Below are 27128 nucleotides of genomic sequence, written 5' to 3' on the forward strand. Positions count from 1 at the left end.
GTTTCAACTAGGAGGTTGGAAAATCCTGATTTCCAAGTTTTCCACATGAAGAGTGCTAAACATTTAGCATGCTCAGCAGCTACACGGAGGCAGGCACCCATATCCCAGTTCTGCGCGGCAAACCCGACGCTAACCTCAACAGTCACCTCGGCTGCCAGCAGCACCAAGCCCACAAAGCCAGGTAACATACGAGCTCTTTGTGGCTTGACGCCAACGCTTAAGGCAGAGGTGACATGGACACTAAAGACGATATCGGACCACCACTCGTATAGGTCAAATGAAAATATAAGCGAGCTCTTCAAAGTCATGTTCCCCGACTCAGAGATCGCGGCTCCTTTCACATGTGGGAGCAACAAGACTGCCTATATTACTAAGTTTGGTCTGGCCCCTTTCATCACCAAACAACTGACTGAGCAGGTCAATAAGGCGTCTGGATTTGTGGTCATGCTTGACGAAAGTCTAAACAAAAGTACAAAAACTAAACAGCTGGACATTCATCTGCGCTACTGGGTTGGTGACCGCGTCCACTCAAGATATTTTGGCTCTGAGTTCATGGGCCATGCTATGGCAGTGGACCTGCTAAAACATTTCAAAGTAAGTCCATTTGTAATACTTTTGCACACAGGCGTGCGCACGCACACACTGTATTGTTTATTAAAATAAGTGATTGTTATTTGTCCCTGTGTTATGCTGTTATTCTTAGTTATTGTGACAGATTTTTTTTGCATTATTTTATAAATGTATGCCAGTATAGGTGCGAGGTTGGTCTTAAATTTCATTGGTTGTGGTCTTAAAAAGTCTTAAATTTGAGTGGAAAAATCCTGGGGGGACCCTGTTTATAGAAGCATGAAATGAGTCTTTGTGTTTTTAATTGTTGATTTTACAAATTTACCAATATGAAAACAAACCTGGGGCCTCTGGGAAACTGAAATTTCCTGACATTTAAAAGATAAGGCGATTACCAAAAACCATAATCAAAACATTAATAATAATTAAAGGGATGCACCAGTTTATCAGCTCTACATCGGTATTTGCAGATATTTGCCTTGTTGAGCAGCAGTGGCCGATGTTTTTCTGTTTTGTGACATCAATTTTGCGCTGGCTAAAAAGCAGGGCTCAAGACAAACCACCAAAAACTTAAATTAATGAGAAGGTAGGAGAAGAATACAGTGGCTGTTTGGCAAATGCCTCTGTGATCTCACTGTTGTGTGAATAGATGGCTAGTAGCAGCTGGCTCCCAGTGACAATAGAAAACTTATCTTCCCCGGGAGGCCTTTGGGACGAAAGGACACAGTAAACTCACTATCGTCACATCAGGGAACGCACCTTATTGTTTCCATGATGATGGTAAATTTCTTAATTAACGAATCTGCATTAAAATCAGCTGGAGGAGAGCTACCTAACGTTAAGATGCATTTAAGTTGGATTCAGTAAAAATGAGAATACAGGGAGGGTAAATTGTAACATCTTCATGTTGTGTTTAATGTAATCTTGTACAACGTAGTTTCTAAACACTTGAATAAATACAGTCATTCGAAGGAGAAATTTGTTGATGTTTTCACAGCAATATAAAATAGATATTAGAGAGGGAAGAATCATATATTATATGTAGTAAAAAGGCTTTTGAAGCAGTTATTTTATAAAGATATTTTAGTTATTAAAGGTTGTTTCATTTGTATGATTAAACTTGTGCATGTTCAGGGGCAATGAAATGAAGGACTTAATTACATTAAAACAGCTTTTATAGTGTAGATTTCTTTGTTTCCCTGGAACAAAAGGGGGAATAGATAACAACAAAAACAAAATAAACAATAATATAAAAACATTTTTAATCGGCAGTTGGTCAAATTGTTATTTAAAACAACAGTATCGGTCTCGGTCCAAATTTTAAAAATTGGTTCATGCCAAAATTTTAGGTAGCCTTAACATCACCGATAAAATCTTGTGTATTTCAGAGCAGTTTTAGCTATTACAGAAAATTAAACACCACAGGTAGCAAACAAAAGATGAAGATTTTGACAAGCTGTATAAAACAATAAAGTTATCTACAAGAGGATGTTTGCTACAATATCAGATAGCACTGTATCATATCATACCACAGGGTAAAGTACTTATTGTATCATATGATATCCATTTGTATCATAACATAAATTAGGATATTGCTTTACATCATATTGTATCTGATGTTATCATTAATCAGAGCATGTTGCCTGTTCCATTTTAAAAATACAAGTTGCCACTATGAAAAACACCGTATGAGTGCAACAAATACCAGGAGACCGCTTAGAGTCTTTGACAAAATACAGATGTCAAAGCCAAGCTTTTTATTATCCCCTGCTGTGACAAAACAAACCCACATCAAACACTGTTCATTGATCTCATTGGTTAATGCACATTGAGAAAAACCGCAACGACAACGACAATCATTTGTTATTAATGCATTAATCTGTCGTTGTCCCAGATAAGTCAACTGCACTTATCTCTTTACAACCAGCAGCAATTTTATTTGGACACTTTCATGCATGCCACTGAGTCAAACCCTAAATCCTCCAAACAATACATTAGCCCAAAAATCTAATCCTGAGGCTGTGCTGAAATAATCCAAAAATCACATATATTCCATACAGCACTTAATCCTCCCTATTGAGCAAGGTTAAGGCACCATAATATCAGTGTACACCAGGTACTTGTCTCGCACATCTGCTTTCCCAGCATGCTTCTTCAAGTTATTTTCAGCTACTTCAAATTATCACCGTTTTCCTCGTTTGTACCAGTTGTGGGATTTTCATAGCTTGATTGCTGTTTCATCACATTGTTTGCTCCAACTGAAGGAGAAATGAAGTAAATGTGTGAACAACACTGTAAAACCACTGATTGTCTATTATATTTACTTATTTGAACTTTGATTCGTGAAGGCCAACAGCCCGAGGCTCTGCCGAGTGTGCGCTCAAGACTAAAGGTTACCTCCTAACGAAGGGCTCAGGCTGACAGTGTCAGCTTTGAAACATTTTAATTGTCTATTTTTTTTAAATCGTTTTTGGCTTGTGTTCTGTTTAATACACTAGTTTATTCCCAGACTTAGACTTTGTTTTTTAAAGTTATAGCCATTATCATTAAAATCGCTACTGTTCAAACTTTAAAACAATTATTCTACACAAGTTACAAGCCTACAGTTATGATATCAGTATGTGTTGCACAGTTGCTCTGATTTTGCATTTCTGAGCATCATATTAAGCCATGTAAGAATAAACAATGTTATCCAAACAAAATTACAAAGTGTTTTGCAGATGATTAAACCTGCCATGACAATCAACGCTGGTAATGTTAGACATGAATAGAAAAACTGGAGTCAAACAGTAAGAAAACAAATTGAGTCAAAGCTCGTCTGTTCCATGAGATGTTATTAAGACGACAGTGAGCTCCTCTGAAAACTGAGGAGGAAGAAAACAACCTCCTGCATGAGCTCCTTTAATCGATATTCAATAAAAACATGACACCTACAAGAATGTGTTTTAAGAGTATTTAAGAGCATGTCACAATATTACCGAATAACAATCTACTGTACTTCTTGGGAGGATGAAACTAGTTTTATGTTCAACTGCTGCAATGGCATGGTGATAAAAGAAGTAGGAAACTTAAAACTGTGTATTGATCAACAAAATCCAGCTGAAAAACCTCCAGTTCAAGGGAATATGAGGGCAACCGAAGCTGTTTTATTATTCTTGTGTTTGGCTTTTTATTTCTCTGGTGTACTTTTCTATCACTGACCTGTGTCTTTATATCAACCACAAGCTGCGGTACAGCTGAGCCACAGACCTGTACGTAGGTGTTGCTGCCATTTGTTCTTTGTAATAGATCGCCTAATCCCTTGTTAATGTTATTTGACTTCCACCTAAACATCGCACTGTGTAATCCCTATCACTGAAATGATCTGGTTGACACTGCAGTAAAAGAGCTTAAAGTGTATACTGCTGTTGTGTTGTGTTGTGTCAAACACCCAACAAGTTTAAGCACTTAACAGATTCACTAAGTTCCCCCAGTTTGTATGTTGATACACTGTGTGGCCTTTTGCCCGCTCTACCACAATCAAACGGGCTGTAAATGCTAATAAAACCCAGGAAGCGGTTTAGTTTGCTGGAAATGTGCCCTAATTACACAGCTCCATTTTAACAGGTGCGGGTTTCACACTGCCACCTTTGGAAATCTCCGGGGGGAAACCCCAGCGTGCAGTAAGTGTGAGCGCTGTGCTTGCTAGGAAATGGCTGTTGTGCAACACTGCAGGGTTGTGCAAAGGTACACAAGAGGTCTCGCCTCGCTACAACAAAGCAGAGTGATGTAGCGGCTGCACTTTTTTCCAGAAACACTTCCTTGAGTAGGTCAGGAATGCTGCCGTCCACCCAGAGAGAGGAAGCTGTCTGAGAAGGTATGTACTGTTTACCCCGAGCAAGGCAGAATTATTTTGCCAGGTTTTTCAAGGGAATTTAAATTAGTACATTTCATGCATGTCAGTCAAAATCTGAAGTTAAATAAGTAAAAAAAAAAACTTGTACAAGACATTAGGGCGATATTAACAATCATGGGTGTGATGCATTTCAGCAAAAAAAACCCTACTTTCTACTATTTGCTTTGAGTGATCTGTTTTTGAGAGCTAATAAAGCTGATTACACCGTATTAGTAATGTCCCGATCAAGTTCTTTTTGCCCTGATCTCAATCTGAGTCATTAATGTTGGGTATCCACCAGTACCAAGTCCCAATGTTTTATTGTCCTAGATATACAGCTGCACACTGCACACTTCAAGTATCTTTAAGCTGTTTATATCCATCCAGTGTAAATGCTTGACGATTTAATGGCTCTGTAATGCATTAAGAAATCAAAAGCATCGTTGCTGGTATGAAATAACAAACCTCTGTAATATTTTTGGCCTTGTAGCTTACTTGAGGGAATTTCTCCATCCCTTTGAGAAAGTGAACAACTCTCCAGTTTTTGTTGCTTCAGTGCAGCATTTGTTACCTGAATGAACTGTATTCCACTGAGTGTTTATTTTTGTCATCAGTACATTTTTTTGTACGTGTTATATTAATAAAGTACTCTAATTGGCTTTTTGCTTGTGGGGATTTTGTTGCACTTGCAGTGGCGTCACTAGTGTGTCGGATCGGCATCTGTCTCTCCTCCACCTGCAGCGAATTACCATGTGGCACAGAAGACGGTAAAACACAAGAGACCCTCCAACTGAGCTGGAAGGAGGAACGTAGTTAGAAACTTATAACACCTGCATCGTACCTGTACTGCTTTTTTGCTGTCATTAATGGCAAGTGGTGTTTTGTGGCAGGCAGAGTCCAGAAGATAGGAACGGAGAGTTGGAGAGTAACGGACATCTGCACTCTGCGTAGCTGTGCGTGAAACCGTCACCAATAAAAGCATCTGTGTGACAGCTGACACATAACAAAGAACCAGCTCGGGCTCAATATAGCCGATCCTGATCAATTAAAAAAATGCCTTGATTAGCCCCGATCCTGATCGTTGAGATCAGACTGGGACATTCCCCATACGGTATAGTTGTCAGTTTTATGTCTTCATGTTTTGGTTGTCAGACAACAGCACAATTACAACAAAAAAATGCTAACACAACTGTCAGTGATGCCTGGTTTGTAAGATCCAGTGATGTATGTGGTGGACGCCTATCCCTTTAAGAATTAACATTACTTGTTCACAAAAAAGACATGATTATTGTTGGGTGGATGTTATCATACTGTTAAAAAACAGGCAGATCAGTTACATTGCATGATGAGTTACTGAGCAGTTTTTCTTCTTGATAATAAATGTGCACTTGTTTTACAGCGCGAGTGTGCATTTTTGTTTGTGTCCCATCATGCCTGTGTGACTGTTTATGGGTCTATATATGGCAGCTCCACAGGCAGCGTTGCCTGTGCGAGTGAAGCCAGATTGATTAGGGCCAGGCATTGATTGGACAGACATCTGCTTCCTCCCTCCCTCCCTCCCGGAAAAAACACAACACAAGCTTCCGTCTACCAGGCTCATTTCTTCTCTGTCACAAAATAGCTGCCTGGCTCAGTACAGAACATGATACACTCCCAGTTCGGAGGGGATTATTACGGCGACTCAGCAAATATTCTGACTTTGAATGGGTGCTGATTTGAGACCTGAGCCAAAGCTGACAGTGCATGTAAGTACAAGCAGCATAATAAAAGTTCAAGTAACACTCATAGTCATCCTTCACTTTGAAATGTGAAACCAGGACTATTTATTTTGAATTTAACTGCATTATACTGACAGAGGTTTCCATTATTTTGTCCACTGTTTCTACCAATGAGGGCAGGCTAAATAACAGAAACTGTATTATGCAGTAAATTCAGACAGCAACACAAACTACTTCCCGCACAGTTTTCATCAAGTAGAATCAACACCTCTAAAACAAAAACACAAAAATCACAGAAATGTCTCCTAAATGGCCTTAAGGATAATCAGCCCAACATTGCTCAAGGTGACTGTAATTTTGCAGCAACTAAGGTGCAGTTTTATATTTGGCTCGAGACATAAAGGCTGCAATCCTCATGTGACTAATTATAGTTAGTTCTTCAGTGAACCTGACATCTCCCCTGGTCTCATTTTGGTCCCTCGTCAGCCTATACGCTCTGTGACATGTTTTTAAATACTGATTAAGGCTCAGCTCGGCTCTGATTAGCACTTTGTGGCCACTCTTTAATAGTGTTAGTTGTGTTCATGTATTTTTGTTGTGTCTGGTACTGTGGTCCTGTTTCTCCTAGGGATTGGTGTGCAGTAAACTAATGCAGCAAAACTCAACGGTGATATCACTTCCCCCATTTTGAAAGTCTCCACCCTCCCAAATTTAACACTCGTCTTCAGCTCTCTACCGTGTTTCCCTCATGGCCCCTCGTAGTAATGATGGCACTGTTAGTACAGGTCGGAAAAGTGGGTCGGCCTCTCTGGCCCAGATCTTAACCGATTTAGGGTCTTCCTGGAGGGCAGAAATGTCTTTGTTCCAATTGTAAAACATTGAAAAAGTTACATGTGGTGTCCCACAGGAATCGATCCCCGGTCTCCTTTTTATCCAAACTGCACAAATTGTCATATTTATGAAGATGAGACATGATTTCCCACATCTTTTTCCAACAAAGGGTTGTACTCTCCCTGACTAAAATTACTGAGGCCCTCAACTTGTGCGTGATGCACAGTTGTACACACCTAAATGAAGGTAAAGCAAAAACACAACCCAAAGCCCTGTGCTATTACTGTGTATTATTATTACTTGAGAAATTTTTAAATTTTAGATATCCCTAAGTACATCTGATTCTTTTGCAGGCCAGAACTGTCCAAAGTTTGGACGCATTAAAAGGCTAGATGTACATGAGATCTACTCAACTACAAATTATTAATGATGTGGACATTTTATGTTGTTGGTTTCACTGAGCATGGTTAGGACATGGTTCCTACAGCTTATCACAAGTTAGATTTAAGACTTTTGTAATGCCACTTGGAATGAAAATTTAAAAAACCATGAACCTACATCCATTCCCTAGGATTCTGAATAATTTTGGGGTGCCCAGTGGCTTAGTGGATAGAGCAGGCATCCCATACACAAAGGCAATGTCCGTCTCACAGCAGCCGTTGGCTCAATTCCAGCCTGCAGCCCTTTGCCCCCAAAGTCCTACTTCCCATGTCTTCTGATGGATTGATTCAAGACATTTCAATACCAATTAAGGCCTTACTTTTAGATTAATGAAATACATGCCTTTTGAGACTTTTAAGGATCTGCAGGAACCCTGTGAGGAGATTAAACATTTTTTAAGTCTACTGCAACAAATGGCAATATCAAGGAGGATTTCATCTGTGATGAGTACCATGATGTCTCCATTAGTTTTCACCTGCACACACAAACACACACAGGGCATTTTTGGTCCTGAAAATTTTTCTCAAACAAAAAAAAAAAGTTGGGATGGAAAATAATTAAATACAATAATTGAATGCAAAAAAATTCCCATTTAGGAATCATTTTTATGAAATTCCCTCATATTTGCTGATTTCCCCCAAGATCTAACCAAATGTTCTGACTTGACTCAAATACACCTCTGGAAATTCTAAGATATTCCAGATATGCATGACCAGAGGGAAGTGAAAATTAGTAATGGAGTGACTGATGAGGTGTGTGTGTGTGTGTGTGTGTGTGTGTGTGTGTGTGTGTTACCTTTTCTGTGGAACACAGCATTGAGGAAGTCTTGGGCCTGTCTCTCCAGCCGGCTGATCCGAGACTGCTCCTGTTTGAAGTCTTCACACTCCGACAGCACCTGGCTGCCTCCACCCTTCTCTACACTGTGCTCCTGCACAGACAAACACACACAGACAAATAAGTGAGTAAAATCCTGTTCTGTCAAAAACAATATATCATCACACACTATCATCACATCACATAATTCTCCACCACTTGATTATTCACTTTGATTGTTACAATTGATGACCACATCCAGCTGTAGATGTCCATGATTCTGCTGAGCTCTGTGAGCCAACAGAAGAAGCGTTGGAGCTGCAGGTATATGCAGATATCCCCACCATTTGGCCTTAAATATGTAGATAAGGGGTGTCAAGCTTATTTTAGTTCATGGGCCACGCACAGCCTAATTTGATCTCAGGTGGGCCGGTCCACTAAAACCATCGCACAATAACCTATATGCACCATCAGCTCCAATATTTTCCATTTTTTTGTGTGTAAAGAATCACAAGTACAATCTGTAGACGTTCATCCTTTTACAAAATAAATGAGCAGACTGAAATATCTTAAGAAAAATAAACACAATTTTAACAGTATGTCTCAGATTTTCAGTCGACTTCTCACTGCCTTGACACGTGCATTTATCCACAAATTTCCTGATTCGGATTCTTTTGAACTGAAGCTGTTGATTGACAATATTTTACACAATGTTCAATATTTTGAAACATGGTCACAGAAAGTATTCATTGTTATATCAGAGAACTGTGCTCTGGTCGGGGTGGAAAAGCCTCTGAAACTGTATGTTTGACACCCCTGCCTGAAGTCTGTTAGTGCACGTAGTCATTAGTTAATTCCAGTTTAGAAAATGGGGGTGTTGTGGTCGTGCTGCTGCACTGCACCCTGATGTATTTATCCTGGTGGGAATTACAACGAGGTTTCACTGCTTCTTAATGTTTAATTGTTGTTTTTTAATATATCCACACTCATAATTGTAGGGCTGCAACTCACATTGATTAATATTATTGTTGCTGAGTAACATATCAATTATATATTATTTGATTACTACCTAATTGTGGTGAAATCAAGGTGAAATCCTCAGATGTCGTTTTTTCTGCCCTACAGTGCAAAACCAGAGGACACTCAACAATAAATAATGGTAATTAAGATGGCTGTTAACCTGTTTTTTAATTGACTAATCAGTTGATTGATTAGCAGTTGTTGTGTTTTAGTTTTCACATGAATTTGTATAATTTAACAGTGTGTTTTGTGCTAGTCTCTCCACCAGACAATCAGAGATCTCCGCCTTCTGATAGTCTGGGGACACTCCTTTCCAAAGTGTGTTTAACACACCGGAGAAAACGGCCGGCAACAAAGCAACGCCTCTTGCATTTTTGAAAAGGACACGCCCTCCCGGAAATGTGTGCTCCCCTTTTTCTCGTCCGCAAGGAAACAAACACACAGAGAGCTTGAAAATGGATGCCGAGAGATTTAACTCTGTTTTATCAAACGTGTGCTCAGTCCACAGGATTGTGGAAATGAAGGACTTACAGCGACTTTGTTTAAAACTTTTCACACAGTCGGACTATGTTTACGAGCACAAGAGTTCAGCGAGCCCCTGAAGGACCGCCCTGCAGATTTACTATTGGTTCTGCAACGTAGGGAGTTTTTTAAACTCTGAAATTGTATCCGCCCATCTAAACACAAAATCAGGGAGAAAGTCATCAGTCTGTAGTTAAGCAAAGTGTCTAAAGACTGACTTGTGAGTCTAGTTTTGTGCTGATTTTCTGATCATATTAGCGATTAAACTGAAGAGACACTGACAATTATTAATGGCACTGCCAACTCAAGATGTTTTAATAGAGTGCCCCAGGGGTGACGTTTTTCTGTAGGGCTATGCGGTTCCCTCACCAAAAAGCCAATAGAATTTTTTCCATTGGATTTTGGATCTCTGCAGAAAATAAGCTCTCAGACATTAATGATACTTACACATTTTGTCCAGCATGATAATCTTCATAAAGGAACACCACTATTATGATTTTTGAAGCCTAGATGAAAAGATTACAAGTAAAAAGCTAATGTTGGGCTATAAACGAACTACACCACTTTTGGACACTCCGTAGTTTCATTTAGCCACTTGTTCACAGCCACTTTTTTTAAGAAACATAAAAGCTTCAAAATTCAAGAGCGGGGTATGTACTGACATATTTTATGTCGTAGAACAAAACGTCTTTTCAGCTTGTTTTAACCACAGACTCTACTTCAGGCATCTAACCAAAAACCAATTCAAAAAACCCATTGACTTTGAAACAAGGGAACCTGGAGTGCTAAAATGCAAAGTAATTTTTAGTCCAGAACGCCGCTGCTCGTCTGCTAACTGGTACACATAAGCAAGAGCACATTAGTCCTGTACTTGCCTCCCTCCATTGGCTTCCTGTGCGCTGCAGGATTGATTTCAAAACTCTGCTGTTTACTTTCAAGTGCCTTGAAACGGCTTGGCACCCATCTACCTCTCCGACCTGCTGGAACCCTACGTCCCTCCAAGGTCCCTCAGGTCCTCCGATCAGCTTCTCCTAGCTGTCCCTAAATCCAGGCTGAAGCTCACGCCTCAAGACACATTTTTATTCTTTGGCTTTTTCAAGCACAGCCTGAGTGATTGGTGTTCTTCATGTGACGCTGTGTATGTTTCTTATTTATGAGTTGTGATTGTGCGTTGTTACCTGTTTTTTCTTTTATTTGTAAAGCACTTTGGTCTCAGCTCTGTTGTTTTAAACGTGCTGTATAAATAAATTGGTATGGTATGGTTTTAGAACTCATTCCTGGCGCAATCTGTTGTATTTATTTTTTATTTTAGGTGGGACTGAATGTTTTCATGAAGTGTATGAGAATCCCCATCAGTGTACCTGGTAATCCACTAGAAATTTTGTGTTTTCAATTACTGGCATGGTCTCTAATCCTAACTCTGTGACGTGATATTTTGGGAGGGGGAACTTTGATGAAAAACATGAGGAATGTTTTGAGAAACACCTGAAAGTGTCAATAATACGGATGAGCGAGCACACTACAATCTGTATCTGTGTCTGTATCTGTTCAACCAACTAAATTATCTGTATCTGTACTCAAAATGGGCGGAGTTTATACAAGACGTGGGTGGAGTTTAAAATTAAAGTGGGTTGGGTCGAATCAGAAGTTGTTATTTTAAGCCTGAAATGTATATGGATTGATCATATGAGAAGAGTATTTGCAGAAAAGCCACAGAATTGAGCTCCAGATATTTTAATCATAAGAGTAATAGATTAAATAAAGTTAACAAAATGAGGATTTTCCTTTTATTACAAGAACAGATCATGACACATCTTACTTGTATGATACTCATACTCGTAAAAAGTACATTACCTGAACCGGATACTCGTTGCATTTGAGTATTCGGCTCAGCCCTAGTCAATAACCAATAGAATGACATCACAGGGACAAGTGTTGGCAGGACAGCTCACTTCTCTACTGAGGTGCCATTGTTGGAGGTGGACCTTTTCACACTGACAGCCAATCAAACAGCTTCCTCAGGATATCCAAGGTCTGGAGCCTGACGAGACACCGCTCAGGCAATGAGAGATTATAATGAAAGAAACAGCCGCTGAGAGGAAATGTGAATTCAGCCTTTGAATCCGAGAAAGGATTAACACCACTGTTGGCGCGTGCTGTGGTTGTCAGTTGTAATGAGTATTATCTTTACAGCACTAAACAGGGAATTTACGGGTATGTGTGGATGTTTGCGTCAATGGGCAAGAGACAAAGCAACAAACTGAGATGAGAGTGTGTTTTTAAGGCTTTCACTATTCCACCCTGTCTTTATTTTAACCCCCTCAGCTCTCTCTCTATCTGCTGGCAGTTTGCACGGCTTCAGATCAATGAATCAATGGTTTCCGCCCACTGAAGCTCCTCTGGCATTTCACAAACAAGCAGAGGGTAATAACAGTGAGGCAGAGGGAGCTTTCAAGCCCTAACAGATGAATAAAAGATTGTATTGAGTGAGAAGAGGAATACAATTAAGGCTGATGCAAATTTTGTCTTATTATTTGTCTTAGTATTATTTGCACACTATGAGTGGTTAACGTACTTATTGACCACTCACACAGTACTGCTGAAAAGATCTCCTGTTATCCCTGCTAGGCTTTGTTTAATTGATTTGGCGCTGTTGATTGATTTTGATTTTTTTTTTTTTTTTTTGCATTTAACTCCCATCTGTAATTACTGTATTTACACGCAGGAACTTTGTTGTGCCAGTGTACATTTCCTATAAATACTCCACGATGTAGGTGAGTGTGATCGCAACATGAATGTGTTGTTGTGCTTTATTAGCATAAGCAGAGAGAGACAGATGGGGGCTGACGGAGGGGGTTGGTGATGAAGCAAGGATGTTTTTAGGAGACAGATGGCCGACCTCTGAGGTCGAACTGGGGTCAAGTTGAAAAACAAGCAACGGCTGAGGGAAGGACGCCCCCCTCCTAACTTCCTTCCCTCCCTCATTCACTTGTTCAGTCACATCCCAAAAATAAAGGAGATGAAGACATGGACAAAAAAGTCCCTGGAAAGTACTCTGGGTAGTGGAAAGATTGAAACTGAGTGAAGACTGTGATTCGGTCAAAAGCTCCAGAACAAGCTAGTACGTGGACTTTGTGTTGGGATTATTCTGTTAACAAATTCCAAACTAAAGCAGCACAGATGTTTATACCCCTGTCCCACCCAATATTAGTGCATGCACACTGTTTTTTTAAACATGGGAAACCCCCTAAAATAGGCGAGGACTCCTTTCCCATTGCAAGAACACCAGAGCTGTGCACACGATTCTGCCTTTCTGCCTTGTGTGTGGGGGGTTTTTTGTCTTTTTTTTTTTTGGTGTGTCACGTTCAACGTTTCGGACTGGACTGAAAACAGGAGGCCAGTGAAAACTTTATGGTGGTTGCTTTTGTTTATTTATCTCTTACTTATTTAGTTGCTTGTTCAAACTTGGTGCAAACTAATTATGATCTATGTTTGAGTGCTGCTTGGACAGAAAACGATTGTAGTTTGTGGCGGTGTGTCATTGTATCTCGCCAGCTTGGGGAGATAAAATTTGCGCATCAACCCGGGTGTTGTGTTTCCATTCATGCCAGATCACAGCAGGAGCAGATAAATACCCGTGACTACTGCAGGGTCATATGACCCAGGTGTGAATGCCGATTGTAACCTTTCCCATCACATTAAAAAGCCAGATGTTAGCGGGTTTTTGTCCAAGGAGAAAGGGGCGTTAGAGTCCATTACACTGCTGAAGTTATAATCAAACAAGCAAATTCCTGCAAACTAAAACTGAATCAGTGTGTTCCATCAACTATCTTCATTGAAAATCATCCAACAGCATTTGATATGATCAAAAAGTTCATTAGCAGAGCCCCGTGACTGATTTATCTTTCATCTCTGCTTCCCACCTAACGATTGTGTTTTCTCAGTTTTTTGATTAATTAATTTGTGTCTTTATCCGCATGCACCCTGTGGTGTTATTAACACCCAGTATGGTGATGACAGAGGGGGCTGACGTGCCACACGGGCCCACGTCTGGAATCAAATGGGATGTTTCGGTTACCCCCCACACCCCTGCGTGCTCTTTTTGTTCTCTGGGGAGGCTTATAATGGTGCATCCCATGAACACTTTGTCTACAGCAGGAGATGCAGACGCAGGTACCACAGCGACTGTGTGTCTGCATTATCCTGCTCTGATCACTTTTTTTTAGCCTATGAGAAACTCTGAGCGGAGGCACCGGCTTCTCTGCTGCTGTGGGAGTCTCACTAATTTACACCCATGTCACCATCCTCCTCCTTCCACACACACACACACACACACACACACACACCTCCAAATCATTATGTCGTGTTCCTTTCATAGGCTAAATTGGGGTCAAGACCATGATGGTTGAACAACACAAATAACAAGTACGCAGGAGGAGGAGGAGCAGAGACAAAGATGTGGAGCTTTCAACAGAACGCTCAAAAATGGCGGCAGACAAAAACACGCTAAACATGCGGACAAAGGAAAGAAATTACTTCACAAAAGTAACTTAAGTGCCACATCAGACAGGAAGCAGAATTTGTCTCAATTCCGCAGAATGTACACCTTAAAAAAATGTCACGGAAACGCACATTGATTCACATTTAATTTAGCCATCTTTTGGAGAATGTGTGCAACACTAGACTGAAACACACTCATCCCCACCTCCCCCTCTTAATCTAATACACATACAATGGTAGTGAAAGCACTGACGGTGGCTTTCAGTTTCATTGTATTTGGTACGTACATATTCTCTTTATCTTTTATTCAAGGCACTTTTAATTAATTATAGATACTGATAATTAAAATGTTGTAAGCCTTAAATAAAAGCTCTGACTTCACATTTTAAACCCAACAATTAATAAGACTAAAAATAATAAAGTGGCATAACGGATGCTGATGCTGATTAGGTTACGTAAAACTGACATTTTCAATAAATAAATCTTTTGACATTTTGATAAATATGCTTATTTATGTTGACAGTGCGATGGGAAGATGAGAAACTACAGCCAGGAGTCAACTGGCTTAGCTTTGCTTAGCTTAGCTTAGCATGAAGACTTGAAGCAGAGGGGAACTACAAGCCTGGGTCTCTGTCCAAAGGTTAAACAAAATCTGCCGAGCAGCAACTTTCAATTTGTCTTATAATATTGAGGTTGACATACACTTGTATCTCTAGTTTTTTTTCTGCTACCATTATGGTACAGTAAATATGCTGACGATGGCCTTAGTTGGTCTTTAACAGAAAACAGACTCATCAGGTGAAGCTGCCTACGCGGCCCACACTGAGGCCCTTCAAATGTTGTGTTGCATCAGCAAGTTAGAGATTAACTGAGTATATTTTCAAGAGATGCTCACAGGCCTCGGTGTCAGTTGGAATAAACTCTCTAGGATTGTGACAATGGCAGGTAAAATAGTTGGCAGGCCACCAAAGCCGTTGACCAAACTCTTTACAGAAAGGACAAGCAGATAGCTGCCTTCCTCTCTATTTCAGAAGTCCTTCATCCCAAGTGCCATCAGTATCCTTAACTCAGCAAAGTGACTGATGAGTTTTAAACCACCGACAGATGAGCTGATTTAATGTGTTAAGTGTTTTGTAATGTTTGTTTTACTGACTGTTTGATTGCTTTATACAACGTTGTCGTTCGTGTCTGGTGAGCTGAAGACAAATTTCCACCCCGATGAACAATAATCTGTTCTGTTCTGTTGTCACGGTATGTAAAACACAACATGGAGACAAAATGTGGCGTCCCCTACCTTGACTCTCTCACGTCTTAAGCAGCAGAAGAGACAGTTTTCATCGAAGGACCAGTCTGACACTTCCTCAGGCTCGCAGTCTGGATGAGAGAGGGAGACAGAGAGCAACGGGTTAAATCATGAGAAACTCCAACTCCCATAAACCCTCAGCATCTCCCAGCTCGATGCACACAGTCAGTCATTGGACTTTGAAGGCCCAAATAGACATCAGCAAATTGTTGAGTTGTGGTTTTGTTTTGCAGCTGCACACTGCCGTATGTAGAGTCCTGTTATTAAGCTTAATGTGAGCTCTGAACTAAAAGAAAAAAAAAAGCAGCAAAAGAAAACCTTTTTGTCCTGGTTGGGTCCTGTAGATTTAGGCTCATACTTTGAGGGTTTTTTTGACTGGGAACCAAGCCCACTTTTTAAAATGCATACATGTTATTCCTTTGGTCTGAGGCAGTCCAAAAATATTAGTAAACATGAACAGCTCCCCCAAATCAAAAAACTAGAGTGCTAAAACTCAATTTTGGAGCAGCTCCATAGACACTGAGTGGTGAAAGATGTTCTAGATGACGCTTAGAGCAGCCAGGGGAATGTTCTGAGCGTATGGGTACATTTTCTGTTTCAGAACTGAGAACACTGCAACAGAATAAAGCTCATTTGGCATCCCCAGCAGGAAGTTGCAATGTCACAGTCTCAGCAATAACAAATTCAACCAATCTCTGTGAATTCAGCGCAACCTGCAATTTTGTCCAATCACCACAACTTGTTAGCATATTTGACCAATCATCATAGTTTCACCAATCATGCCAAGAAAAATGACGACTGAGGACCATGCAAGGCAATTCCCTGATGTTCTGTATGTATCTGTTCTGTGGTGGTAAACCAACAATTTTATACTGCAAAACACACCCGAAAAATGTCTGTAACACGTGGAAAACCGACAACAATTTGCAATTGCTCCCGCAATTTGAAAAAAACTAACAAAAAAACAATGCCTAAAATCAGAGCAAAAAAAAGGGCGCAAAATCCTGGAGGAACTAATTTAGCATAATCTAAAAACACAACAACACAAAAAACCCTCCTGTGGGTCCATTAAATCAAAGTGTCATTTATTAGGCTCATTCGCCATGAGCAAGGCCCACACAGCATTGATCACTGCTGACTGTCACACGATGCATGTTGGTTACATTCTCCTCCGACTTCATCAACTTGTTCTGACGTCATGCAAAGATGGACAATGCTATTCTCACAAGGTCGAGGCGGCCGCAGTGTTTAGAGCCAGGTGCTGCAGTTGCTCCCTGCTAACTGCAACACCCGGGGCCTGATGGGAAACGCCTGGCTCTCATCTGATCTAACAGCTGATTGGTTTATATGTTAAATTAACAATATAACATTTTATATAAATTTTTTTATTTTTGTTGAATTGGAGGGATTATAATTTTATTTGATTTGAATGTTTATTCTGTTAGCACAATACACATTGTCTGGCTGATGGTGATGTTTGGTAGTCACATCATAGAAACTGATATGATGTTGATTTACATGAGAATTCGTGTAAAACAGAAGTTGAACCATGAGCAGAAATTACACATCGCCTGTAAACCATCTTTAATAGGCTACTCTGTCATAATTAAAACAGTTGGAGACTGCGAACAAACTGAAATATGGGTCTGATAACATGTTAGGATGCGAGTGTTTCTGTGACTTCCTGTACAGACTCAAGGCTGCTGGAAACTGTCGGACTTGACCGCTGCTTTTTGTCTCCACCTCCTGCTGCTGCCGCCTGATCTCAGCCATAACATAATAACATGTTCAAATTCTTAATTTAAGCAGTGTTCCCCTTTAAATATCCAGCTACAGGTTGAATATTAAAAAAAAAAAAAACAGCTGTAAACGAGGTGCAGATGAATCAACGAAGGAATCCCAACACACCATCTGTTTTCATTCAACATCCAGTCAAATCTGCAGAGAGCGACAGCTGAGGGGCCAAAAACAACGAGAGCATTGGAATGATTCACTTTTAATTACAGCCAATGATTGATTACAGTGATGAATAACTTCATATGTCAAGTGTGCCGAGTAAAAACCAACCAAACCAGTGACTGACAGATGACCTCAATTCAATATTGACTAGATTGTTGCCTAAAGACCACAAACACTGCATGAATGCCTCCGTGTGTGTGTGTGTGTGTGTGTGTGTGTGTGTGAGTACATGTAAATATGACTATCTGTTTGTGGAGTATTCATGCCCTAAAGCCCTATTTGCAAACAACTAATTACCCCTTTCCAAGCCTGCGTTCTGTTAAACATTCAGTGGGATGAAGAAATTTGCTGCTGTCTCCTGGTAGTTCAGCTGCTGCGCATCATGAAACTGAAAACATCCTCCTCTCTTTTCCGACAACGTTCCTGTGTCTCTCTGTCAAGTCAACATTCTAGGATTCGCAAATTTGCCTCCAGTTCCAGGGCTTGACACTAACTTTTTTCCCAAGGAGCACATGTGCTCCTAAGTTGAAAAAGTAAGGAGCGCACAAAGAACTTTAGGGGCACAATGTAAATTGATCAAATAATGTGTTTTTTCATAACAAACATGATGCAAATAGACATTTACAAGCAAAATTATTTAATGAATTTGTATACAAAATGTACAGAAAGGTAAAATCATCAAGTTTTGAATTTAATTTTGTCTTTAATGTTATTATCTTATATATATTATCTTTGCAATATGAATGTTATTACTGTCCTAAAACATTCTCCAGGTCTTCTGAAGCTCTGCAGGACTTATTTCCACCCTGCCCAGCAGCGGTACCGTGGCGAATGATCCCTAACTGCGGGGAGAACGGAGCAGGCTTCCCCGGAGGTCCACTGCTTTTCCCGGTCCCTCGTCTCCGCCACACTTTGACTTATTTCCACCCGGCCGACAGCCTGGCCGTGGAGAACGGTCCCTAACTGCGGGGAGAACGAAGCAGGCTTCCCCAGGCTTCCGCTTAACCGGATCCGTCTCCTCCACACTTTGACTTATTTCCACGCTGCTGACAGTGGGACTTATATTCATTGTGCCAATAGTGGCTTGGAAAACCGCCCATAACCTTGTCACACGGGGAAGAGGGAAGAGGGAAGGCGGCTGGAGTTCCTCCAACATTTGCGGTTAGATTATCATATTTTTTTTATTGACAAAAACATAGGCTGCTTCGGCTGTTTTTTTCATGCGCACACGTGCCCCTAAATATTTTTTACAGTTCGCACACACCTATTTTTAGTCGCAAATGCAAGTGAAACGCTCACGCTGTCGAGTCCTGAGTTCATATATGAATCTTTTTTGCAAGTCGCACTGGTGCTCCATGGTCACAAAATGTGGTCTGGAGCCCTACAGGTACAAAAACACACGCCTGACCTGCTAACACTATCGTTAGTGTTAAACAGTTAGCGCGGCGTGGTTAAACGTGATGATTTATTCAGTGTAAGCAAGAAAAAGATACAAAGCTCAGGAGAAAGTTATTAGGATAGGCGGAGGAGTGTGTGATGGATCATGTCTGTGAGGGTGAGAGAACCGAAAGGCTAAAGCGAATCTCATGCGGACATGACTGTTAATACTCGCTGTTTGTGTCATAGTCATTTTGTACGTCCCACGTGGAACAAGCCACGATACATCCAGTGTATTCGATGTATCGCCCACCCCTACTTGTCACTATTCTCTCACGTTTAATAGGCAACACATTCTCACTCCGACCACGTCACATATCAACGTATGTTCATGGACCTTCTATGTCCAGATAGGATGTGCAAGGTATCCTGGGTGTGTTGGTTGTTGATGTTCTGGGACACCATGTCAAGTTCTGCCTGTTACATGCATTGTCTTCTTTCAAAATACATTTCTGTTTTCACTGGAAATTTAACGTCTACATTCAGTCTCTTTCAAAATAAACACACTACGTCAGTACAACAACTCAAATTGAAATCTTTTTCACTCCAACTACTAACGCACGTGGTTTAGGAAAAAAGAACAGGGTTTGGCTTTAGAAGTGAGCGATCACAGCTCTCCCGCGTCAAAGTCAGTGTTCGTTAAAACCATACGCCACCCCTCCCACCCACACTGGTTGGACTTTCGTTGCCTTAACTTTTGCTCTTGTCCTAACGTGTGTCCCCCGATGCTGCCAATTGCTGTGAAACTTAAACAGCGACTGGCCAAGGATGGCTTTTTTGGTCACTGCCCAGACGACTTGAGAGTGATACTGAGTTGCAATAAACCACACAGTTGTTTGCAGATTGATTGATAATGAAAATAATCATTAGTAGCAGCCATAAATTTTACACTGTATATATAAATAATCACAGCCTCAGCAATTCTTACTCATCAATGGTTGCTTCTATCAATATTAATCCTGTGCTTGTGGGCTCAGGATTGATTCAGATGATGCCAACTGTCAGTTGAGGTTCACTGAGAAGCATCTCAGCTCAGCATTGTGTCAGGTTATATACATGTGTGAGTCTTCATCCTTCCAAATGTGAATGTATTTTACCAATATAGCACCTTCAGAACTAAGAGACAGAGGAGGCTGCTGTCGACTTGGTTACAGCTGAGCTGTTGCCATGGCACTATGCTTCCTTTAAAAACCCTCAGTTCAGTCTGGAACTGCAGAGTGATGGAGACATATAGAGAGACAGAGAGAGATGTACAGTACTGAGGAGGGAAGGAAGGGAGGAGTGTGTCACAGACAGCAGGAGGAAAGAGAAGGCAGAGTCAGCTCCACAGAGAGCCAGAACACAGAAACACAAGAGCAAAATCAATATGGTGACAATATACTGAGAACATACAGTACACGTCACATCAGAACCGAGGGCTGGGCCATTAATTGAATTTTAGTTTCAATTACGAATTTGGTTTCCAGCGATTATGAGATAATCGAGATAAAACCATTAATGTGCCACATTCTGTTTGACAATGACGCTCTTGTTTTGCCTTGTGTTACAAATCCAGCGCATCCCTTTCCTCTACAGCTGTGAGCTCAGTGTTTCCAACTTAGTGACTTTCCCAGTGGATTTAGAAACTTTTCAGACTCTTATTTTTTAAAGAGACTAGTGACTTATTTTATTTATTTATCTCTCTTTTCTTTTTACATCTTTTCATTAATGTTTTCAGCTGAATTTTATTAAAAGTTGAAGGAAATACACTGTTAAAAAGCTTAATAAATGTACGATATTTCCAAAGTGAATAAGTAATTGTGTTAAATAATCATGGTCTCAGTGTTGACCAAAATAAAAATGATTATTATTTTTGCCATAATGGAGCAGCCCTCAGGACCTCCTATCTTCAATGTCAGTACGTTTACATGACATTAGAGAAAATCGATTCATTCTGTCAGTCTGACTAAAACCAGATTTTTAAAACACATGTCAACATGTCCAACTGGAATCATACTAAAGTGAATTTCTCAACATTGGACTAACACACCCAGATAATGCAACTGGGAGTTGAATCACCATCATTTGGACCCAAACTGGCCGATGCATGCTCCACAGTTCCCTACCCAGGCTTTGACCCGGAAGTCAAAAGCATTAAATGCGTAACAGAAGAAGAAGCCGATCACAACATGGTGAAATCTACATCCAGAGTCGAGCAGTTTTGGACGGACTTTGTTGAATATCTGAACACAACAGCAACCCTGCTCACACAGGATCACTGTCGCCCGGAAGCCTGCTCTAATTAAGGAATTTAAACCCCATCTTTCTGTTACGGGATGGGATAAACAAAGTCTGTGTTTCACTCACATATACAGCATAATCTCAAGAACCATCCACAGATATGACTAAATTTTACAACTGCAGGAGCCTGTTCAAAAGATGAAATGCTTCTAACCAGATCTATGTTTGTTCTCGCTGGACTGAAGTTACTTTCCTGTCTTAAAAGTGTCCTGAATTTCCTGCCAAAATGCAATAAACGCTGCCATTAATATGATTCTACGCAGACTCCTTGGCGCTTCACCCAGAAGAGGGAAGACAGTAACAAAAAGAATAAGAACACTTCGCAAAAAAACAAAACAAAAATACAATCCTAATTTATGAGCTGACAGAACATGTGGGACTAAAACTGTCAGATAAACTGTGTTTGGTGAAATATGAAAGTCATTTGCAGAGGACAGAGTGTAGCAGATTTACATGTATACTCAACATCACCACTAAATGTTTTGCAAACTAAACTGCCAGATTTAAAAATGTAAATGGACTGTATCGATGGCTATTGGTTCCCATTCATTTCTGCACAATATAAGACTTGTTTGTTATCCATCACAGTGAACATCAAGTCTGCGGTCCTTTTGTCAGTTACATTATTGTCAGAAAGTGATGTGCGGAAGTGAATAAAGATGATAAAGATCTTATTATTAGAATTACAAGATACTCAACTCATAATCATATAACAACATCTGTTTCTTTTCTTTTTTTTCTTTGCAGTGAGCTTCCATAGAAATGCAGCGTAGCCTTTAAGTATCTGTCTCAGATCTTTAAATGAATTATCATACAGCAATAAGGATGACGCATATCAAGAGCATTTTAAGAGTCTGCAAACTGCAAACTCTGCATGCACTGACTATAGCAGAAATGTTGAGAATAATGCATCTCTGAACACATCAGTGATGTTTCTGTGTTCTGACACACCCTGGAGTTCACTCTCACACTGCAGCCAGACGAAAAGTTAAAGGGACAGTTCACCCCCAAACCAAAAATATATGTTTGTCCTGTTTCCTGAAGTGCTATTTATCAATCTAGATTTTGCTGATGTGAGTTGCTGAGTGTTGGAGATATCGTCCGTAGAGATGTCTGCCTTCTCTCCACTATAACAGAACTAGATGGCACTCAGCTTGTGGTGCTCAAAGCGCCAATAAATACATTTAAAAAACAGTGTGCAATGTCTCTTTCCAGAAAGCATGACCCAGTTACTTAAGATGATCCACAGACCTTGTTGTGAGCAGTTTCATGTAGGAACTATTTTCTTTCTACCAAACTACACCCATCAACCGCATCACCGTGCAGGAGGAGGCGTGCTTTTACTGCTGGCTCACCTAGCATTAGCATTATCGAGCTAGCTTACGTTACAGCTCAGCTGAGGGGGACGCCATTAATGTTTACATCTTGCACTTTGACCAGCTTCAGCCTCTGGTCTATGAGCACGGCTGAATCTAAATGTGCACCCTCTGGACCTGCAGACTGAGCCCTCGCAGACTTCAGTTTGTACGTAGTGTATTTACTGTCATCACGTAAAGTGTGCGAGGGCTGAGACTGCAAGCGACTGTCTGGATAAAGTCCGCTTGAGGCCCCTTGTTCACTGGATGAATTGTGGATTTGGAGCCCTCAGCACTCCAGAACTTCCAGGGAATGCACCCATAAAGCCGGCGAGTCTGCAAGTGCGGTGAAATCCGGACATTTGGATTCAGCCAATATGCACTCTTCCTTCTGCGCAGTGATATGGTTGGCAGGTGTAGTTCAGTAGAAAGAAAATAGCTCCTACATGAAACTGCTCACAACAAGGTCTGTGGATTATCTTGAGTAACCAGGTCATCATTTCTGCAAAGAGACATTGCTGCTGAGTTTTTTAAATATATTTTTTCTTCTGCGCTTTGAGCACCACAAGCTGAGTGCCATCTAGTTCCATTATAGTGGAGAGAAGGCAGACATCTCTACAGCTGACACCTCCAACACTCTGCAACTGACATCAACACAATCTAGATCAATAGATAGCACCACAGGTAACAGGACCAATTTGTATTTTTGGTTTGGGGGGTGAACTGTCCCTTTAAACCACTGATTTTCAGCTGTTGTTAAAGGAATTAAGACTTCCACACAGAGCGATAAGAACACTGACAACTCCTGCTGTAGTTACAGATGACATGAGGAACCACACCAGGTCTGCTCGCTCATACACTATATTACTTTTCTATGTGAAACCCCTTTATCTCTTTAAGTGTGTGCACCAACGGCGGTTCATGCATGTTGTGTTCCGTACAATACAGCAGGTCAAATCTGTGGTTTTTCCAATCACAGTCCACTTCGTTCTCACGTTCCTGTGAGATGTGCAACAGATAAAAGGACAGTCTATTACTCTGTCTCTTTCTCGTTCTGTCACTGTAATGAAAAGGTCAAAGGTGAGCTGTGCTTGAACCCTGCGGTTGTGCCACTTACAATATCCCTGGGAAGGCGCCAATTAGCTCAAGTCCCACTGCTAACGTGACCTCCCACCCTCACAGTAGTCCAGTTTCTCTTGTGTTGTGTGTGTGTGTGCGCGAGTCTGTGAGCTTGAGGAAGATGTTGACATCGCTCACATGAATCTTTAACTTCCTGCTCATCAGTTAGTGTGTTTACATGTGCTTAATTAAGCAGGTGACCTGGTTCCTTAAACAACATGTAAAAGGAAAGTAGTTTCCTTATTTGGGATTAAAGTAAACCTGGTTAACAAACTGTTTATAGAGTCCTGCTGCAGATACCTGGTTTCTCTGGATGCGTAAACAAGTTTCTACACAATTTTATACCTGAGCTTGTTCATGATCATATCGCTAATACACTTCCAGTAGTCCTGACTTTGTTTGGAATTATGCTCGAAAACAGGTGAAGTCTCTGAGAGAGAGGAAGTATAAATATGTCTCTGCACATGTGTGAGTATACACACCTCACCACTGTGAGTATTAAAAGTCTGTGTGGGGCCCAACTGGTCCAGCCGCAGGGTCCAGATTTCTCCTTGGTCATTTGTTGAAGGTGCACACAGTTTAACACATTCAGCATCCTACCTGCATTAAAGCTAATTTATTGTATCTGTCAAGTAGCTGTGAGTCACACTCGACAGTAGGAAACAGCACTTCAAAATAAAAGCTCTGTTCTTGCACTTCAAAATGAAATGTGTTTTTTACAAACTTACCTGACCTTACTGACCTGCGACCCACTTTTGGACCATGACCCACCAGTTAGGAACCCCTGATTAAGTGTCAAAATAAACCAAACATTTCTGGCTCCTTTATGTTGTATTTTTTCTGATTATTGTGGACCGCTGACGAAAGTCAGTTCATTTCAAACGGCTACGAGTTTGATTATCTTTCAACACTTTATTTAACACCTTTAATAATCACAGTAGAAATCAGTCTTACTGAGAGAAACTAATTTCTGCAACAATAGATAGAAACAGACCCGAAAGCACTACAGTAGGTGTGTCCAAAGTCCGGCCTGGGGGCCAATCGTGACGCCCAGTTTGTTTAAAATAAACTGTAAGTGGCTCACCACACATAGTGGTTAATCACGCAGGATCACTTTGCCTTTTTTGTGTTTACTCAACAGTGGCAGGACTATCATACTATCATACAGTTTGTAGACACACAGCAAGCAGGAACGACGCAGGCATAACTAATGTGTTATCATAATTAGACGGTACACAAGCAAATGAACAGTTACCTGACAGCAGACAATAAGCGTTAAGTCAACTGCAGAGGCTGCTGCTCTCAGGAGCGGTGGAAAGTTTAATCCTTTTTCTGTGACAGACAAATAAGTTGCATTTGTCTCTTATGTATATGATTCTCTTTTTAAGTTTAGTTTAGAAAAGTGTGGACACACCTGAACTACAGTGACAACACTTTGGTTTTTAACTCATTCACTAATATGTCACAGTCTTTTTTTTTCCAAACACATAGGCTGTTTAACTAACTATATTTAAATGCCAGCACCTCCACATTTGATAAAGAGGTGTGTGTGGCCAGGACTCATCATTTGATAAAGATGGATATTTATGTTTGCCACAAGGATGCTGGACAAGATGAACTATGTGATAAACATTCATGGTAATACTAAGAAAACATGTTAGGATTTTACAGAAATAAAAAAAAAAATATATATATATATATATATATATATAAATACATATGCCTATTTGTTAACTTTTGTTATGTACCCACTGTCTTATTTTGGTTTTGTAAAGTGTCCTTTGGTGTCTTAAAAGGCGCTTATAAATAAAATGTACATGAATATACATGAATACGATCTGTTCACTTTTCAACTTCGCTCCTCCTAACTTCAGATGAATGTCAGTTTCTTTACTTCTCCTCTTTTTGTACTATTTTCAGGACTCAAAAGTAGCCCGTTTTCCCCCCCTGATTTGATGGATTTGAAATCAAAGGCATTTGTGCAGTGGTGGTAATCGCTGCCTCAGAACCTGCCTCCAGTTGCCGGCCCCCCAACTGGAAAGCACACTGATGTATGACATCATATGCAGAGTGCCACAGGGAATTCTGGGAAATGTAGGAAATCACTGATGTAGAAGAGGTTTCACAGTGCTCTGTGAGGGGAAATAATTTGATACGCAGCTTATGTTTTGTTTCAGTGGCAGAAAATTTAACTTTAACACTACACATTTATGAAATCTAGTGTTTGTGTGTATAAACTCCACATGCACACGTTTCACTGTCTGCAGCTCTGTATAATAAGCAAGTGCCTGCTTTGCTTGGAGAGACAAACAGTGTGTGTGAGTGTGTGTGTGTGTGTGTTAAGTGTAATGCATGAGTGAAAATGACGTAGACGAGCCAGAAATATTCTAAAAATGCCTTAAGTTGGTGGGGGAGGGGTCACATGACTCCAGCACACCGTGCTGACCTCGTTTCTCAGAGACATAGTGAGAGTGAGAGGTCTGGGGGTTTAGGTGAGAGTGCGCTCCGCTCGTTTAGCATATTTTATGTATTTATAAATATATAGAGTTTAAACTTTGTTTCCTTTGCAGAGAGCTCTGGGGCTCTGCGCTGCCTAAATAACATACATACAGCTGTACTGCTTTTTAAATGCTGTGCATTTGTAAAATGACCTGTGCATAAATAAATAACAGTATACATGCATATACACACACACAGGGATCCTGAGCACCAGATTTCTTGTACATAAGTAGGGATGAATTGTGGGGTGATACTGATGTTTCATTGTTATCTATTCTGCTTTTGTGCCAGGGAAATAAAGAAATCCTTACTATAAAAAAATAACTAAGCTGTCTTAAAGTCATTCAGTCGTGTATTACACTACCTTTGAATGAGCACAAATTCAATTATACACATTTATGGAACAACCTTGAATAGAAACCACCTTTCACGTGAAAAAACTTAACATAATCTATCATAATTCCCTCTCTGATATCTATTTGATATAAAATTTCTCCTTAAAACAGCATTTATTCTATATTACCAGATTACATCATGATAGTGTTATAATTTACCTCTGTCCAATAGAACTTGAACACATCATAATGTAACTGAGTGCAACCTCCAGCTAACGTTAACTAGCTCTCGTCCTGCCAATGTAACATTACCAAGGAAACAACAGCGTGTCAGTATTGAGTTTAATGGATCCTTTTGTCATGATGGCATCCTGGGAAGATCTCTGGTCGTCCCAAACACGTTATTTATTGTCCCCATGATGACGGAACAAAGTTAGTTTCAAGCCCTTTTTTTTCAGTCTGCGTTAAATTGATGTGACACAACAGAAAAATATCGACCGCTGCCATCGGTAGATGGCGTCTTATTTACTGTTGAATGGCAGCCAGCAAGGCGAA

The 27128-nt window shown here is 40.4% G+C and overlaps 1 protein-coding gene across 2 annotated transcripts in view; it reads right to left on the reverse strand.

Annotated features, from left to right (window-relative positions):
* The window catches only part of lcor (ligand dependent nuclear receptor corepressor), a 120233-nt gene that overhangs the window by 22355 nt on the left and 70750 nt on the right, over positions 1 to 27128 (reverse strand). For both annotated transcript variants that reach the window (XM_049570795.1, XM_049570802.1), the window contains exons 3-4: positions 15581 to 15660; positions 8227 to 8359 (exon numbers count right to left, since the gene is read on the reverse strand). In XM_049570795.1, coding sequence (XP_049426752.1) covers positions 8227 to 8359; positions 15581 to 15660 — 213 coding nt within the window. The remainder of the gene's footprint in view (positions 1 to 8226; positions 8360 to 15580; positions 15661 to 27128) is intronic.

The sequence above is a fragment of the Epinephelus fuscoguttatus genome, linkage group LG3 (assembly GCF_011397635.1).
Source record: "Epinephelus fuscoguttatus linkage group LG3, E.fuscoguttatus.final_Chr_v1".
Classification (NCBI taxonomy): Eukaryota; Metazoa; Chordata; class Actinopteri; order Perciformes; family Serranidae; genus Epinephelus; species Epinephelus fuscoguttatus.